At 43.5% G+C, this 18,060-nt stretch overlaps 1 protein-coding gene across 3 annotated transcripts in view; it reads right to left on the reverse strand.

Moving 5' to 3' along the window:
• The window catches only part of Hltf (helicase like transcription factor), a 50,197-nt gene that overhangs the window by 16,061 nt on the left and 16,076 nt on the right, over positions 1-18,060 (reverse strand). Inside the window, exons 9-16 of one of the 3 annotated variants that reach the window (XM_045130928.1) lie at positions 17,907-17,931; positions 15,680-15,767; positions 10,143-10,222; positions 9,967-10,056; positions 8,816-8,902; positions 6,990-7,087; positions 4,129-4,272; positions 894-1,032 (exon numbers count right to left, since the gene is read on the reverse strand). In XM_045130928.1, the coding sequence (XP_044986863.1) occupies positions 894-1,032; positions 4,129-4,272; positions 6,990-7,087; positions 8,816-8,902; positions 9,967-10,056; positions 10,143-10,222; positions 15,680-15,767; positions 17,907-17,931 (751 nt within the window). Of the gene's footprint in view, positions 1-893; positions 1,033-4,128; positions 4,273-6,989; positions 7,088-8,815; positions 8,903-9,966; positions 10,057-10,142; positions 10,223-15,679; positions 15,768-17,846; positions 17,932-18,060 lie in introns of all 3 variants that reach the window. The other 2 variants (XM_045130927.1, XM_045130926.1) reach the window with 2 other exon arrangements.

Below are 18,060 nucleotides of genomic sequence, written 5' to 3' on the forward strand. Positions count from 1 at the left end.
AATAAACTGCACAAGGAAGAAAGAAAAAGCAACTTCTTAGTTCACCTTCTCTTTCCTATTTCCCCCCGCCCAAGGTAAGGTCTCACTCTGAACCAAGCTGACCTGGAATTCACTATGTAGCCTCAAGGTGGCCTCAAACTCACGGCAATCCTCCTACCTCTGCGTCCCAAGTGCTGGGATTAAAGGCACGTGCAAGCACACCCACTCTCTTTCCTAGTTTTCAATGAAGGTATTGTTAACTACCAAACAGGATCTGGGGTGAACAATAGAAAAATGGACATTCTAGGGCTGAAGAGATGGCTTAGCGATAAGATGCTTGTCTGCAAACCAAAGGATCCTGGTTCAATTCTCCAGGACCCATGTAAGCCAGATGCACAAGGGGGCGCAGGCATCTGGAGTTTGTTTGCAGTGGCTGCAGGCCCTGGCGCATTTATTCTCCCTCCCTCTCTCTCTGCCTCTTTCTCTTTCTCAAATAAATAAATAAATAATTTTTTAAAGGGCCTGTCTGTTGGCCTTGCCTCAAAAAAAAGTAAAGATAATACACAAGTCTCTTTTCCTGTGAGAAAAATCTATTAAAGAACACAGAAAGACAAACTGCTAAAGAAAACAGATGTGCTCATCCTCATCTAAACATAGTGTAAAGTACTGAAAATCACACGGTTCTCCATAAACTGGCATGCTTACCAACTTAAAACTAATAAATTAAGCCAGGCATGGTAGCATACACCTTTAACCCCAACACTTGGAAGGCAGAGGTAGGAGGACTGCAGGAAATTCAAGGCCAACCTGAGACTACAGAGTGAATCCAGGTCAGCCTGAGCTAAAAAAGAAAAGAAAAAGAAAAGAAAGTTGGAGCCCCTCTTGCACACGCACACGGTGTGGTGTTCAATTACCTGTCAAGACCCATCTTCGTTCTGCCTCCAAGTCCAGGGCAGCTTTGGTCTGCTGGGCATTTGGATTTCGTATGGCGTGTCCTTCGTCCAGGATCACTCTCAGCCACTTCATGCTGTGCAGTGGGCTGTTTCCTTCAGTCTGAAATAGGTGTTTGATATGAATTTAAAAACACTTACGATGTGCCTGCCTCTCCATCAAGGACTGCACATCCACCTGAACACTCAAAAGCTTAGAGTATTATCTCATTTTACGGAGAACAGAACTGCACAACAACATGCTATACTGCCCAAAGTACCACTAGCAAACAGATAATTTGCATATCAAATTAAGAAGCCAGGCTAGGGCTAGAGATGGAGCTTGACTGCAAAGCCTAAGAACTCATATTCGTATCTCCAGGACCCGCACAGCCAGGTGACAGGGAGGCAAGCATGCAATGTCACGTATGCGCCACAAGAGGGTTCACGTGCCCGAAGTTCTTTCACAGCAGGCGGAAGATCCTGGTGCAGCCCTCTCTCTGTGTATGTATCTCTCTCTGCCTCTTTCTCTCTCTCTTGCATCTAAATAAAAACAAAAGCCGTACTGGAGAGATGACTTGGCGGTTAAGACGCTTGCCTGGAAAGCTTAAGGACCCATGTCCAATTCTTCAGGTCCCATGTAAGCCAGACACACAAAGTGACACAAGTGTGAGGTCGCACATGTGTACAGGACGGTGCACACATCTGGAATTTGACTGCAATGGCTGCAGGCCCTGGCACACCAATTCCCTCTCTCTCTGGCATAAACAAAAAAAGGCGCCACATACGGTGGCACATGCCTTTAATCCCAGCACTCAGAAGGCAGAGGTAAAAGGATCGCAGTGTGTTTAAGACCAACCCGAGACTATAAGTCTGCCTGAGCTAGCGCAAGACCTTACTTCAAAAAACCAAAAACCAAAACCAAACAAAAACAGGGCTCGCAAGGAAAGGAAAGGGGAAGGGGAAGGGGAAGGGGAAGGGGAAGAGGAAAGGGAAAGGGAAAGGAAAAAAGGAAAAGGAAAGGAAAAGGAAAAGGAAAAGGAAAAGGAAAAGGAAAAGGAAAAGGAAAGGAAAAGAAAAGAAAAGAAAAGAAAAGAAAAGAAAAGAAAAGAAAAGAAAAGAAAAGAAAAGAAAAGAAAAGAAAAGAAAAGAAAAGGGCTGGAGAGATGGCTTAGTGGTTAGTAGCTTGCCTGTGAAGCCTAAGACCCCCGGTTCGAGGCTTTATTCCCCAAGACCCACGTTAGCCAGATGGACAAGGGGGCGCACGCATCTGGAGTTCATCTGCAGTGGCTGGAGGCCCAGGCGCGCCCATTCTCTCTCTGCCTCAACCTCTTTCTCTCTCTGTCTGTCACTCCCAAATAAATACATAAATGAACAAAAAAAAAAATTTAAAAAAAGAAACAAAGAAATAAGAAGCCTAGATCACTACTCAGTCTCTCATCATACAATGAGCTAGTCTACCTTAGATTAAAACACAATGGTGCAAAATCATCTCTTTCAACGTAACAACTTCTTTTTTATACAAATGATATTCTTATCAGAGCCCTGAAACTGACTACACAATATTTTCAAAACATTTCTTTTAATGAAATTTTTGTTCTGTTTTGTTTTGTTTTTGTTTTTCGAAGTAGGGTCTCACTCTAGCCCAGGCTGAACTGAAATTCACTATGTAGTCTCAGGGTGGCCTCGAACTCATGGCGATCCTCCTACCTCTGTATCCCAACTGCTGGGATAAAAGGCATGCACCACCACACCAGGCTTCAATGTTTTGTTTTGTTTTTTCCCAAGGTAGGGTCACACTCTAGCTCAGACTGACCTAAAATTCACTATGTAGTCTCAAGGTAGCCTCGAACTCATGGCAACCCTCCTACCTCTGCCTCCCAAGTGCTGGGATTAAAGGCATGCACCACCATGCCCAGTTCCAATAAATTTTTTTTGTTTATCTGTTAGAGACAGAGAGGGATAGACAGTGAGAATGGGCACGCCAGGGCCTTTAGCCATTGCAAACGAACTCTAGACGCATGTGCCACCATGTGCATCTGGCTTACGTGGGACCTGGAGAGTCTAGCCAGGGTCCTTAGGCTTTGCAGACATGCGCCTTAATGGCTAAGCCATCTATCCAGCCCTCTAATGAAGTTTTTAATTAAACACACTGGCAAGTAACAGACTCAAAGAGTTAAGACGTTCATAAATTATAGCAATAGAAAAAAGCTTATTCTCAAACTGGAATATTAACCTTACCATTACAGAAGTAAACAATTTTTTGATTAAATTTTTTTGTTTATTTTTATTTATTTATTTGAGAGTGGCAGAGAGAGAAATAGGCGGGGGGGGGGGGAGGGAGGGAGGGAGAGAATGGGCACACCAGGGCCTCCAGCCACTGCAAACGAACTCCAGATCATGCATCCCCTTGTGCATCTGGCTAACATGGGTCCTGGGGAGTCGAGCCTTGAACCGAGGTCTTAGGCTTCACAGGCAAGCACTTAACCGCTAAACCATCTCTCCAGCCCTAAACAATTTTCTAGAACATGAATTTACAAATTGTGACAAACATTCTTCACCATCTAAAGATTCTTAACTTTAAAAGTTCCAGATGGAAAACATCTCCAAATTAGTATGCCAAAAAAGTATAAATCTGAGCTGGGTGTGGTGGAGCACACCTTTAATCCCAGCACTCAGTAAGGCAGAGGTAAGAGGACTGCCGAGTTCAAGGCTACCCTGAGACTACAGAGTGAATTCCAGGTCAGCTTTTGAGCTAGAGTGAGACTCCACCTCAAAAAAACAAAAAATAAAAATAAATGTATAAATTCCAGTTTTGCAAAGTGTTTTATAAAAAGTCCTATTCAGAAACCAGAAGCATAGCTATTAAACTCAACCATTACAAAGGTGTAGGTGTTGGGCTGTGGAGACATTGCTCAGCTGGGTAAGAGTTTTCTTGGTAAGCCTGAAGCCTGAGGTAGATCCCAGACCCTACACAGAAGCATGGGCCCCAGGACTGGGGAGGCAGACAGGAGAACCCCATAAACCAGCAGTCCACTAGGACAGCCTAAGTGGAGAGCACCATGCTAATGGGAGAGCTGAGAGGGACGGTATTCCTGAGATGACACCCAAAGCTGTCCTCTGCCTCCACAGGCACATGCTCATATGTGTACACACATGCATGCCACCCAACGCATACACATACACACATAAATAAACTTCTAGGTACCAATATACTTACTCCATAGTCATGTGTTAAAATATTGTACGTAGTTAAAACAATATCCTGCTTTGAAAGCAAGGCTGGGTCTCTAATACGATCAGGACCATAGTAAACATACAAGTTCAAGTGCACCTCTGACTTGATATGTTGTCCAAACTGGTCCTGAAAGAAAATTTGAAGTATCTGTAATAATGAGCAGATGAGTACCAGGTGTAAGACATGTGCGTATATATGTATAAAGTTATGCTACCAAGACTGTCACACTGACTCTGATAAAACTTCCTAAAACCAGTTTTCCTACAACCTCAACAAAGTAAACATAATAACAAAAGCTACGTGAATGCTTGTACTATCGGTACAGCTGACAAACACACGTAACAACATAAAATGAATACAGTTAAAAGATACTTCAGAATGCCGAGCGTGGTGGCGCACGCCTTTAATCCCAGCACTCAGGAGGCAGAAGTAGGAGGATTGCCGTAAGTTTGAGGCCACCCTGAGACTCCATAGTGAATTCCAGGTCAGCCTGGACTAGAGTGAGACCTTACCTCAAACCCCCCCCCCCAAAAAAACCAAAACCTTCAGAGCCAGGTGTGGTGGCACACGCCTTTAATCTCAGTACTCCAGAAGCAGAGGAAGGAGGATCACTAAGAGTTCGAGGCCACCATGAGACTACATTGTGAATTCCAGGTCAGCCTGAGCTAGAGTGAGATCCTACCTCAGAAAACAAACAAAAAAAAAATCAGGAAAAAAATATTTCAGGGCTGGAGAGATGGCTTAGCAGTTAAGGCACTTGCCTGCAAAGTTAAAGGACCCAGGTCCAATTCCCCAGGACCCACATAAGCCAGATGTACAAGAGGGCACATATATCTGGAGTTCGTTTTCAGTGGTTGGAGGCCACATAAAATGCCAGACATTGTGGTGGCCTTCTGAGATATCAGCAACTGACCCTGACAGCAAGATAGGAAGTGGGAGACACGAACATGCACGCACATGAACACACATAGAGAATTTAAAATATTTTTAGGGCTGGAGAAATGGCTCAACGGTTAAGGTACTTGCCTGCAAAGCCTAAGAACCAGAGTTTGATTCCCCAGTACCCACATAAAGCCAGATGCACAAGGTGGTGCAGGCATTTGGAGTTCTTTTACAGTGGGTAGAGGCCCTGGCATACAAATTATTTCTCTCTGCCTCTTTCTCCCACTAAAATTAAATACTTTTCTTAAAAAAGTCAGGTGTGGTGGCACATGTCTCTAATACCAGTACTTTGGATGCAGAGGTAAGAAGATTACCTTGAGTCTGAGGCTAGCCTGAGTGCCAGATCAGCCTGGACTACAGTGAGACCCTACATCAAAAAACCACGCTGGAAAGATGGCTTAGCAGTTAAGGCATTTACCTACAAAACCAAAGGATCCTGGTTCAATTCTCCATTCTCTCCCTCTCTTTTTTTTTTTCTCTCTCTGCCTCTTTTTCTGTATCAAATAAATAAATATTTTTTTAAGTTACTCTTTTTTTTTTTAATTTATTTATTTGAGAGTGACAGACAGAGAGAGAAAGACAGATAGAGGGAGAGAGAGAGAACGGGCGTGCCAGGGCTTCCAGCCACTGCAAACGAACTCCAGATGTGTGCGCCCCCTTGTGCATCTGGCTAACGTGGGACCTGGGGAACCGAGCCTCGAACCGGGGTCCTTAGGCTTCACAGGCAAGTGTTTAACCGCTAAGCCATCTCTCCAGCCCAATAAAATATATTTTAAAAAAGAAAAAAAAAAACAGAGCTAGAGAGTGCTTAGCAGTTAAAGCAATTGCTGGCAAAGCCAAAGGACTCAGGTTCAATTCCCCACTACCCAGGTAAAGCCAGATGCACAAGAGGACACGTGTCTTGAGTTCATGTGCAATGGCGAGGAGGCCCTGGCATGCCCATTCTCTTCTCTCTCTCCCTTTGCCTCTGTTTCTCTGTCTCTCAAATAAATAAAATATTTAAAAAGCAATAAAATAAAATAAAAAAGGAGGAACAAAAGTAGTAGAGATAGGGCTGGAGACATGGCTTAGCAGTTAGGGTGCTTGCCTGCAAAGCAAAAGGACCCAGGTTCGATTCCCTAGAACCCACATAAGACAGATGCACAAGGTGGCAAATGCTTTAGGAGTCCGTTTGCAGTAGCTAGAAGCCCTGCCAAGTCTATTCTCTATATCTGTTCTCTATATCTGCCTTTATCTCTCTCTTTCAAAATAAATAAATACTTGAGAAGAAAAAAGTTCATTAAGGAAAAAAAAAGTAGTAGAGGTAGAAATACAAATCAAATTCTACATTAGCAATTAATGTTTCTTCATTATAAACCATCAATGAAAAATTACAAATAATCCCAGCCCACATAACAGATACAAAATAATGACCATGTATATTTCTAACAGGATACTTTTTTTAATCAAACATTTTTATTTATTTATTTTAAAGAGAGAGAGAAAGAGAAAGAAAGACACTGACAAAGAATGGACACACCAGGGCCTCTAGTCATTGCAAATGAACTCCATAGGCAAGTACCACCTTGTACATCTGACTTACATGGGTCCTAAGGAATCAAATCTGGGTCCTTAAGCTTTGCAGGAAGGACCTTAACCACTAAGCCATCTCTCCAGCCCCAGAATATTTTCTTAAATAGAATTTATATCATAGTTTTAAATAAAGGGCTTTAAAGACTTACAATCCAGTCAGATGTGGTGGCACACACTTTTAATCCCAGCACTAGGGAGGCAGAGATAAGAGGATCACCATGAGTTCAAGGCCACCCTGAGACTCCATAGTGAATTCCAGGTCAGCCTGGGCTAGAGTGAGACCCTACCTCAAAAGAACAAAACAACAACAACAAAAAAAAAAGACTTACAATCCAGTTGCTTAACACAGAAAGCGGACAGATAATCAGTGTTGTTCGTGGCCTCTCTTCAACATCAGGTTTCTTTGGCCCCTCCACCATAGATGCTCCTAAAGGAACAAGTCACTGACATATTTTAAGTGATTTTTTTCCACTGAAATATACATGTCAATAAGGTGTGGCTGCATGAAGAAAAATTAACCACTCAGGGGAAGCCAAGAGAACTGCTGCAAGCATTTTGCCTTTGTCACTTTAAAACCAAAACTCAGTGGTTACCAGGAAGAACCACAGAACTGTGGCTGGAGGGACACAAGGAAGAAATCAATCTACCACTATTCAGTCGTTAATATGAACATGTTACCATCATCAATGACTCCCCTAATCATCTCTATCTCCTGCTTACTCATAATGTGAACCGTCTACCAAGGTTGGTCTCTGACCAATAGGCCGTGGCTGAAATTATTTAGAGAGCTTGCCTTCTAAGCGACAAGACTACATCAGACACACACACAGTGCTGTCAGATGCAGAAGTGACTGGAGGTTGGAGGACAACCTGGGTGTCGATCCTCGCCTTCCACCCAGTGAGGCAAGATTTCTTATTAGCCACTGCGCCTGCCAAGCTGGCTGGCCTGCAAGCTTCCAGGGGTTCTCCTGGAATTGCTTCCCATCCTGACATGAGCACTGGGATGACGGATGCAAGCTGTGTGCAGCTGTGTGGGCACTGGATCTGAACTCAACACTTCATGCTTATGTGGCAAAAAAAAAAAAAAAAAAAACACTAAAGCTCCTGAGCTGCAACACTATCTTGATGTAATTCCCTTCGGGGCCTTTTCCTGTTGTACTTTTTTTTTTAATTTTTATTTATTTGCAAGGAGAGAAGTAGAGAGAATAGGCATGCCAAGGTTTCTTGCCACTACATAGGAACTCCACATGCATGTGACGGTTTGTGTGCCTGGCTTTACATGGGTACTGGCTGGGAAGTTGAACCCAGGCCAGCTGGCTTTACAAACAGGTACCTTTAATCACAAAGCCGTCTCCCCAGCCCAGTATTTGTTCCATAAAGGCATGTACACTAAACACACACAAAAACTTTTTTAAAAATATAGCTTTGGCCAGGCATGGTGGGGCAAACCTTTAATCCCAGCACTCAATGTAAAACCCATGGAAAAATACCAGGAGCCAAAAACAGCCCCAGATGCAGACAGCCTTGTGACCCCCAGATGCAGACAGCCTTGTGACCCCCAGATGCAGACAGGCATGACCACAAACTCCGCCTAATGTACTATAGATAACCCTGTCAGGATGCTTCCAAGAAGAGAAAAAAAAAAAGAGGATCCCCACCGACTCCAAGTCTATTAATAAGTAACCAGTAACCAGTGCTGGGACTGAAATCATGCTTCTGCTTCTGTAAACCTGCTTCTGCTCTCCCTAACTCTATAAAAAGAGACCCTTCCCCTTGCCCGGCGCACTCAGCCTCTCGAAGGACTGGAGTGCCCGCAGGCGCCTGTGTAAACAATAAAGCTGCCTCTTGCCTTTGCATCCAGTGGCTCGGTCTTGGTTCTTGGGCGCGGGTCTCCCACCACGGAAGATTCCCCCTCCCCCGGGAATCTTACATCAAGAGGCAGAGGTAGGAAGATTGCTGTGAGTTCAAGGCACCCTGACACCACATAGTGAATTCCAGGTCAGCCTGAGCTAGATAGAGACCCTACCTCGAAAAACCAAACTAAATAAATAAATATAGCTTTGTATTTTTTCAATATTTGCTGAACTTCTTATAATATAATAACTTACAATTTTTTCACTGAACTATAGAAATAGCTGTTAAGTGATTTACTGACCCTTTTTCAACGTTTTCTTTCCAACTGCGGGAGCGGGGGAAGCCAGTGCGCGAGCGAATCCAGCATCTTCTTTAACCCGAGAAGTTCCTGCCGAAGACGACCGTGGGCTCAGTAAGGTGTCTTCAAGTTCTTCCCGTGCTCTAACTCTCTACGTTTAGGGTGTATTACTAAAAGTGTTTGGTACGCAAGGCCGCCGCTTCTAACATCGAGCATTTTCCTAAGGTTCAGAGCAATGACGGAAGCTACTACAGCTCCACGGTTGCTTCTCTTAAAGCAGCATTAAAACTGAACAGACCCACGCAGAGACTCCACTCTCAGGGGGTGACATTTTTTCACATGAACAGGTATGTATGATCCCTAATGACAAGGCTGCCAAATTTTCAGATCAGTTCAGTAGTGATCAACTACTTTCCAAAGGCAAAACAATTCTAAATAACTAAAAAATATGATTTCAATTAAAAGTAAAATAAAGTAAGTTTCAAGGATGAAGGAAATAATGAAACACAGTCACTACTTTTACATCTGCATAATATGAAGATTGCTAGGGTGGCACTCCAAAACAAACTTTGTTAATTACTGCATGTGTCTGTGCGCATATGTACATAAAAATGTTGCTTTAAGCTGGGCATGGTGGCACACACCTTTGATCCCAGCACATGGGAGGCAGAGGTAGGAGAATGCCCATGAGTTCGAGGCCACCCTGAGACTACATCGTGAATTCCAGGTCAGCCTGAGCTAGTGAGACCCCACATTGAAATTTCAAGAAAAAAAAACAAAACCCTAAAATAAATATATAAAATGTTACTTATTTACACCAGGTGTGGTGGCCCACACCTTTAATCCCAGCACTGGGGTGGCAGGGGTACGAGGATCATTGTGAGTTCAAGTTCAAGGGCAGCCTTGAAGAGAGTGAGACCCTACCTCGAAAACACAGCAACAACAACAAAGGTTACTTTACAAGTGGTAGAAAATGACTGTTTTAAGTTGGTTTAAATACCCTCTGACTTTAGTTGAAACTATACATGCACTTAGCACATATGGTAAGGTCATGAAGACTTCAAATGCAGCAACGAGTTCATGAACAGCCAAATTTAACAGCTACTAGTAAAAGCTTTCCATTCCAGGCAGGCCACTGGGCTCCACTGAGTTACCTTTCTCCGCAGGTCCAAGAGCTCGAAGGTGTGGCGCACACCTACCCTTTGCCCTACTTGCCGTTTCCGGCTGTGCATTCTTCATCTTGCCTAAAAGCAAAACAAAACTAAACGTCACATGGACACAGCAGGAGACTGCAGCATAGGAGGCAGCTGTCACGCCCATTAGGTGCTACCTTTCTTTTTCTGAGGCAATTCGCTGGCTTCAACTTCTTCTGAATCCCTGCTTTCAAGGTACTGGACAGCAACTTTTTGTCTGAAATTAAATAAACATAAATTTTTTATCCACTCAAAAGAAACAAGCCAGGCGTGGTGGCGCACACCTTTAATCCCAGCGCTCGGGAGGCAGAGGTAGGAGGATCTCTTGTGAGTTCGAGGCCACCCTGAGACTACGTAGTTAAATCCAGGTCAGCCTGAGACAGAGTGAGACCCTACCTCGAAAAAACAAAACAAAACAAAAAAAGAAACAGAACATAGCAACATGTATAATAAATGCAATACAAATGCGTTTGTCTTGCTCCCGTTTATTTTTTTTAATTCCCAAAGTATAGACTTTATTTCATAAGTAAAATTCACATCTAATAAAAGCATTTCAATTTTGTGACCAAACAGATGCACTCACAAAATGTAGTGCTACTAAGAAGTTTAATTCTTAGTAGTTCAACAAAAACATGTATATAAAATTAGATCAAGAGCTGGCTTAGCAGTCAAGGCACTTGCCTACAAAGGCAAAGGATCCAGGTTCAATTCCCAGGACCCACAGAAGCTAGATGCACAAGGTAGTACATGTGTCTGAAATTTGTTGGAGGGCTGGAAGACCTGGCATGCCCATTCTCTCTATCTGTATCTTTCTCCCTCTCCCAAATAAATTAATAAGGTTAAAATTAGAACAAAAAAGAACTGTTAGCCAGGCATGGTGGCACACACCTTTAATCCCAACACTTGAGAGGCAGAGGTAGCAGGACTGTGTCAATCCAAGACCAACATGGATTACAAAGTGAGTTCCAGGTCAGCCTGAGCTAGACTGAGACCCTCCCTCAGACAAGCAAACACAAAAAACTGTTGACGAGGAAGAGGGCAAATGATACCCTAAAACTGACTGCTACAGTCTCTGGGGGATGAGCAGGGATACTGTGACAGCAGCTGTCCCGTGAGGTGGGGAATGACGGAGTTGCTACGAGCAAAGGAAGGAAGGAAGGAAAATACTTAATAAGCAGATGTGAAGCTTACTGAGTGCCGAGCCCTGAGTGAGGAGTGCTTGGTTCCCAAAGTGGAGAGAGCAACCGCACAGGCGTGGAACCGCAGCCCCTGACGAGCAGACACAGGGCAGAGCAGGGGGCGAGGGTGGGGTGAGTGAAGAAGGGAGGGGTGGGCACTGGAACCAACACAGCCAGAGTCTACAGCAGAGGGAGGCTGGGAGTCCAAAGGAAAATCAACACACAGGTCAGACACAAGGAGCCCAACCCCGACGCATCACTGCAGACAGACGGGAAGCTCGAGCAGACACCAGACAGGGACACAGCCTCCTGGCACTCTACTGGAGCCGAAGAAGACAACATCTCCAAGGCCCATGCAGACTTGGCAGCTAAGCATCTGCAGAGGCACACACAGCTCTCTCTTCACCACCCACTATCCTCTGCACCAGCCATTCTTCTCCACACCACCCACTTTGAGAACCCAGGCAAGAATCAGGGTCCACTCTGAGTCCTGGCATGGAAAATTCCTCTAAACTCAATGGTAAAAATTTAGACTCAACTCCTGTGTTCCACGTGGTGGTGATGTGGTCTGAGCAAATTGAGAGAGAGAACCACTAGCTCCCCCAAAAGTCGGACAGGCAGTGGCAGTGCTTGAAAGTGGCAGTAAGGTGCACATCACTGCTAGACTTGTCAACACGCTTGCCAGTACCAAGACTGGATGCCATCTCTCCTTACAATGCCCTCTGGAGAACAAAGACACAAAGATGAACTGAGCAGCAAAGCCGGTAATGAACATGCTGAGAAAGCAATCGGGAAAACAATTCTTCTCACAACAAAATAAAATAGTCTAGTAAACCTAACTTTCCATGTACCTTTACATGAAAGTTTTAAAACACAAAAGCAGCAAATTGAAGAAGATATCAGAAAATGCAAATTTCCCTGATACCTATGGGCCAGCAGAATGAATATATGAAACTGTATAATCTTGTTTGTTTTTGACACAGAGCTTCTTGTAAGCACCTACAAGCCATGAGTTCGAGGCTACCCTGAGACTACCTAGTGGTTTCCAGGTCAGCCTGGGCCAGAGTGAAAACCCTACCTCAAATTAAAAAAAAAAGAGCAGGGAGATCCCCATCTCATCTCAGTCAGAACAGCTATCGTTAAGAAAACAAGCTGGACGTGGTGGCACACGCCTTTAATCCCAACACTCAGGAGGCAGAGGTAGGAGGACTGAGGATTGCCGTCGGTTCAAAGCCACCCTGAGACTCCATAGTGAATTCCAGGTCAGCCTGGGCTACAGTGAGACCCTACCTCAAAAAAACAAAACAAAACAAAAAAGAATGGAAGTAGAGATTATTATGGTAAAAATAAGCCAGATTGGGCTGAAGAGATGGTTTAGTGGTTAAGTCATTTGTCTACGAAGCCAAAGGACCCAGGTTCAATTACCCAGGACCCACATAAGCCAGATGCACAAGGTGGTGCATGAGTTTGTTCACACTGGTTGAAGGTCCTGGCACGCCCATTCTCTCTTTCTCTCTACTTATGTCTCTCTCTCTCAAATAAAATAAATAAATAACTTTAAAAGTCTAAAATATAATAAGCCAGATTCAGGAAAAGTAATATCATGTTTTCTCTCATTTATGGATCCTACATTATATATAAATAAAATAACTAAAATATATAAAATATTTAAGACATGAAAACCTGAGGGAGAGTAGAAACTAGTGGGAGGGACAAAAAGAAAAGCGATAGGCAGGGAATGAAAGTGTGAATATTTTGAAAGGAATTATCTTTATGAAACCTAACGGTAAGTATAAGGAACATAAATTAATAAAAATGTTAGAATTGGCCAGGTGTGGTGGCGCACGCCTTTAATCCCAGCACTCGGGAGGCAGAGGTAGGAGGATCGCCATGAGTTTGAAGCCACCCTGAGACTCCATAGTAAATTCCAGGTCAGCCTTGGCTAGAGTGAGACCCTACCTCGAAAAACCAAAACAATAAATAAATGTTAGAATTGGCTAGAGGCCCTGGTGTGCCCATTCTCTCTCTCTTTCTGTCAAATAAATAAATAAATAATTTTTTTTAATCTCAAAAAGAAAAAAAAAAATTCCAGGGACTTGGAAGATGGTTCAGTGGTTAAAGACACTTGCTTGCAAAGCCTGATGGGCAGGGCTCAATTCTCAAACCACCCACAAAAAAAAGTTAGAATTTATATAAGGGAGTATATGAAAAAAGAAGAATGGGCTCTTATCAAAGAAAATATTTGTATATAGCCAGGTGTGATGGCGCACGCCTTTAATCCCAGCACTCAGGAGGCAGAAGTAGTAGGATTGCCATGAGTTCAAAGCCACCCTGAGACAACATAGTGAATTTCAGATCAGCCTGGACTAGAGTGAGACCCTACCTGGAAAAACCAAAAAAAAAAAAAATTGTATGTAATAAAATATACAGCTAAAGGCAAAATATAGATATTTCTTAAACTTCATGTAGAAACAATGTAACAATGACTAACAACAATAATGGATTCAAGTTAGATCACCAAGATTTAAATTCTTATTTTGTGACAAATTTGCTATGACTTTAGGTAAATCTATGTCTGTTTCCTCACTTGGAAAATGAAGTCGAGACATAACTCACTGCCTGGCATAAAGCATCACTCCACTCAAAAGCCCTGTCACTGCACACAGCGGAGGGTGAGCACAGCTGCATGACTGCAAAGCGCCTGGGGACGGCCGCTGTCACTTATTTTCCCTGTGTCTTCATTGGTATTATATCCCCATATCTTTTTCTGTGTAAACGTTTTTTAAGCTGGGCGTGGTGGCATGCCTTTAATATTTTATTTTTATTTATTTGACAGAGAAAGAGAGAGAGAATGGCTGCACCAGGGCTTCTAGCCACTGCAAACGAACTCCAGACATGTGCGCCCCCTTGTGCATCTGGCTAACATGGGTCCCAGGGAATCGAACCTGGGTCCTTTGGCTTTGCAGGCAAACAAACACCTTAACTGCTAAGCCATCCCTCCAGCCTTCACACCCTTTTATTAAGAGTGGTGTGTCTGTCGTACAGGTTGAAGGTTACTTCAGTTTGGAGGGCTGAGATTTCCAGGTGCTGATTTTGAGCTCTGCTCAAGGGTGTGAAACTGCCCAACAGCCGCCCAGGCCAGGGAGACAAGTGTCGGTGGAGTCACTGGCAGAGACGAGTGAGCACAGAGCCACTGAGGCAGACGCGTGGCAAAGCACACAGATAACCACAGCCCAGCGTTCAGACCTGCCTCAGAGGGTAAAGGAATTGGGTGAAGTTAACAGGCTCAAGAAAAAAAATCAAAGGAAACGGTGCCTTTTATTCAAATTCTCCCCAGATCCTAGTCTATGTAAATAATTACAATACTCTACCAACTCCACCACGTCTTCCCTGCATACTGGTGAAGCAACAGAGAACTGAAGGAACTTCCATCAGGCTCTTCCCACACATGCTCTTTCAATTTAATTTTTTACTTATTTATTTATTTTGTTTTTTGAGGTAGGGTCTCACTCTAGTCCACACTGACTTGGAACTCACCATGGAGTCTCAGGGTGGCCTCAAACTCACAGGGATCCCCCTACCTCTGCCTTCCGAGTGCTGGGATTAAAGGTGTGCACCACCACGCGCGGCTGCTCTTTCATTTTTAATTCCCTCAAACACTTACAGTCTCAGCAAGCAAAACCCAGGTGAAATAAATCAGAGGAAAGTGGTAGAAAGATGAGTATTTAAAAGTAATAAGAGGGCTAGAGAGATGGCTTAGCAGTTATGGTGGATGCCTGCAAAGCCAAAGGATCCCCATTCGGTTCTCCATGACCCATGTAAGCAAGATGCACAAGTGGGCGCAGCATCTGGAGTTCACTTGCAGTGGCTGGAGGCCCTGGTGTGCCCATTCTCTCCCTCTCTCTCTGCCTTTCTTTCTCTCTCAAACAAACAAAGTAAAAATAAATAAATAAACTTTATTTTTAAAAAATAATAGGAGTGGGAAGGTCTAATGGCCCCGGTTGAGTTGCCCAGTTCCCACATAAAGACGAATGCACAAAGAATGCATGAGTCTGAAGCTTATTTGCAGGGCTGGAGGCCCTGGTGTGCCCATTCTGTCCCTGTCGCCACTCTTCTCTGCTTGCACATAAACAAATAAACTTAAAAAATTATTTTTTTGAGAAAGTGTCAGAAAGACAGAGACAATGTGCCACCTTGTACACCTGGCTTATGTGGGTACTGGGGAATAGACCCTGGGTCCTTAGGCTTTGAAGGCAACTACCTTAAACCCTGAGCCATCTCTCCAGCTCTGAAAAAATAATCTACTTCCTTTTACAGATCAATTACTTTTCTTCATTTTTATAAGAAACACTACACCTAAGTCATGATTTAACAACATGAAATATATTTGGAAGTAACTTGTAATTGAGATATAACAGTCGTATCTCTCACACATTTATGAAAAAACAGAGTGCTTAAATAAATTTATTTCATGTAATTACAGCACACAAGCTTACCTTTTGGGGCAAAAAGTAGTCAATTCTGATAGGGGATATGTCTCCTTGTTATCTGAATTGCCAGGGTCTTTACTATAACTAGATTCCTCTGTTTCAAAGAAAAACACAAATAGTTATTAAAACTGTCTTAAACTATCAACATTTCCTCTTAAAATCCTCGTTTTCCAAGTACTGACCTACAGCATTCTTAACAAGCCCACACTGTGCAGGTCTCTGCTCCTCAGCGAAGCAGCCTGCTACTCGGTCTGCACTCCTCCTAAGCGAGTGCGTCCCCGTAGTCTCCCGTCAGCAGCCAGCCAGCCCCCCTGAGCCTGACAGAATGTGCTTCTATACCAAGGCAGCCCAGAGCTGCCGCAGAAAATAAAACAGATCAACAATGAAAACCACAAAGCAGTGTTACAAATTTATATTCTTTTTTTCAAAAGTATGTTTTATTTATTTGTTTTGAGAGGGAGGGAGGGAAGGAGAGAATGGGCATGCCAGGGCCTCCAGCCACTGCAAACGAACTCCAGATGCATGCGCCCCTTTGTGTATCTGGCTACGTGGGTCCTGGAGAATCGAACGGGGAACCTTTGGCTTTACAGGCAAATGCCTTAACCACTAAGCCATCTCTCCAGCCCCACACATTTATATTCTTAAAACTTAGCTGTCACCTTCTGAAACTCAGCAACTCTGGCCTTATCACTGTTGAACTCCCCCAGCCATCCTCTGCAACGACCCACAACTCAGTGGTCACTCAGCCTGATTCAAAGTCTTATGCCTGAGGGTCTAGATCCACGTCACTCTACAAGAAAACCCTGATGCCATCACCCACAGATGCTCTTTCACCTAAGTTCCCTCCACCTTAAGAACAGTAGCTCAGCTAGTTACCCACTGGTCTCATTTCCTCTCAGACATTATTCTTGCAACTATCGCCAAAGTCTCCTGTGACCTAAAATTTAAAAAACCCTATCTTCGATTCTATTCTTGAGGTGTCTTTCTACTTCTCACTAGAACCCCAAACCTACCTAGACAGTTACTTCCTTCAGTTCTTCACCTACCAGCCTGACCCTAACGTATTCTGTCTATAAGAAATTACTTTTACCAAAAAAAAAAAAAAGAAAAGAAAAAAAGCTGGGCATGGTGGCACATGCCTTTAATCCCAGCACTTGGGAGGCAGAGGTAGAAGGATCGGCGTGAATTCAAGGCCACCCTGAGGCTCCATAGTGAATTCCAGGTCAGCCTGGGCTACAGTGAGACCCTACCTCGAAAAATTAAAAAAAAAAAAAAAAAGGAAAGAAATTACTTTTGGAGCTGGAGAGATGGTTTAGTGACTACCACGCTTGCCTGCAAAGCCAAAGGACCCAGGTTGGATTCCCCAGGACCCACGTAAGACAGATGCACAAGTTGACACATGTATCTAGAGTTTGTTCACAGTGGCTTGAGGCCTTGGTATGCCCATTCTCTCTCTGTTTATCTGCCCCTCCCTCATTTTTTTTTGTTTTTTTTTTTTTGTTTGTTTGTTTGTTTTACAAGGTAGGGTCACACTCTGGCCCAGGCTGACCTGAATTTCACTATGTAGTCTCGGGGTGGCCTTTAACTCGCAGTGATCCTTCAAACTATGCCTCCTAAGTGCTAGAATTAAAGGCATGCACCACCATGCCCAGCTTCAAATATTTTTTAAAAAAGAAATTAAAGCTGAGCATGGTGACACACTCCTTTAATCCCAGCACTTGGGAGGCAGAGGCAGGGGGATCGCTGTAAGTTCAAGGCCACCCTGAGACGACATAGTGAATTCCAGGTAAGCCCGGGCTAAAGACTACCTCAAAAAAAAAAAAAAAAAAAAAAAGAATAAATAAATTTTATGAAAGTTATGTTTCCTAATCCACATATCTATTTGTTTCAGAATGTGGCTCTCATTTACCTTTCCAGTATTATTTATTGTTGTCCATGCACAGTATACTGTAAACACAATGATGTTCCAGAGCAAAACACTTGTAATTTCTTTCATGAAAATTTTCCCTTCACCCTGGCCTTTCTGACTGGTGTAGGATCATCTAATTTAGTCATCTTGACAAAACCTTTCCTGGCAACCCGCACTGTGAAATTCTTATAAAAAGATCTTAAGGATTTCTGTATTACAAAGCCCAAACTGAACGATGTTAGGTCAGAAGAACACCAGTCATACCTCGGCTTAGCCTGTCTGCCTTCTCACAGGCACCTTCTCCTCCAGGCTTCACAGACTCACCTTTAACATGTCGCCCCTTGCTCCCCTAAGTAAAAAGACAGCTTCTTTAATGGAACCAGCAGAATACTCAAAGGAATGTAAGACGGATCTTACTTTACATTCTTTACATAATGGAGATTATTTATACTGCCACCCGACTTTAAAACCAAGGTGA

The sequence above is a fragment of the Jaculus jaculus genome, chromosome 12, assembly GCF_020740685.1.
Source record: "Jaculus jaculus isolate mJacJac1 chromosome 12, mJacJac1.mat.Y.cur, whole genome shotgun sequence".
Taxonomy (NCBI): Eukaryota; Metazoa; Chordata; class Mammalia; order Rodentia; family Dipodidae; genus Jaculus; species Jaculus jaculus.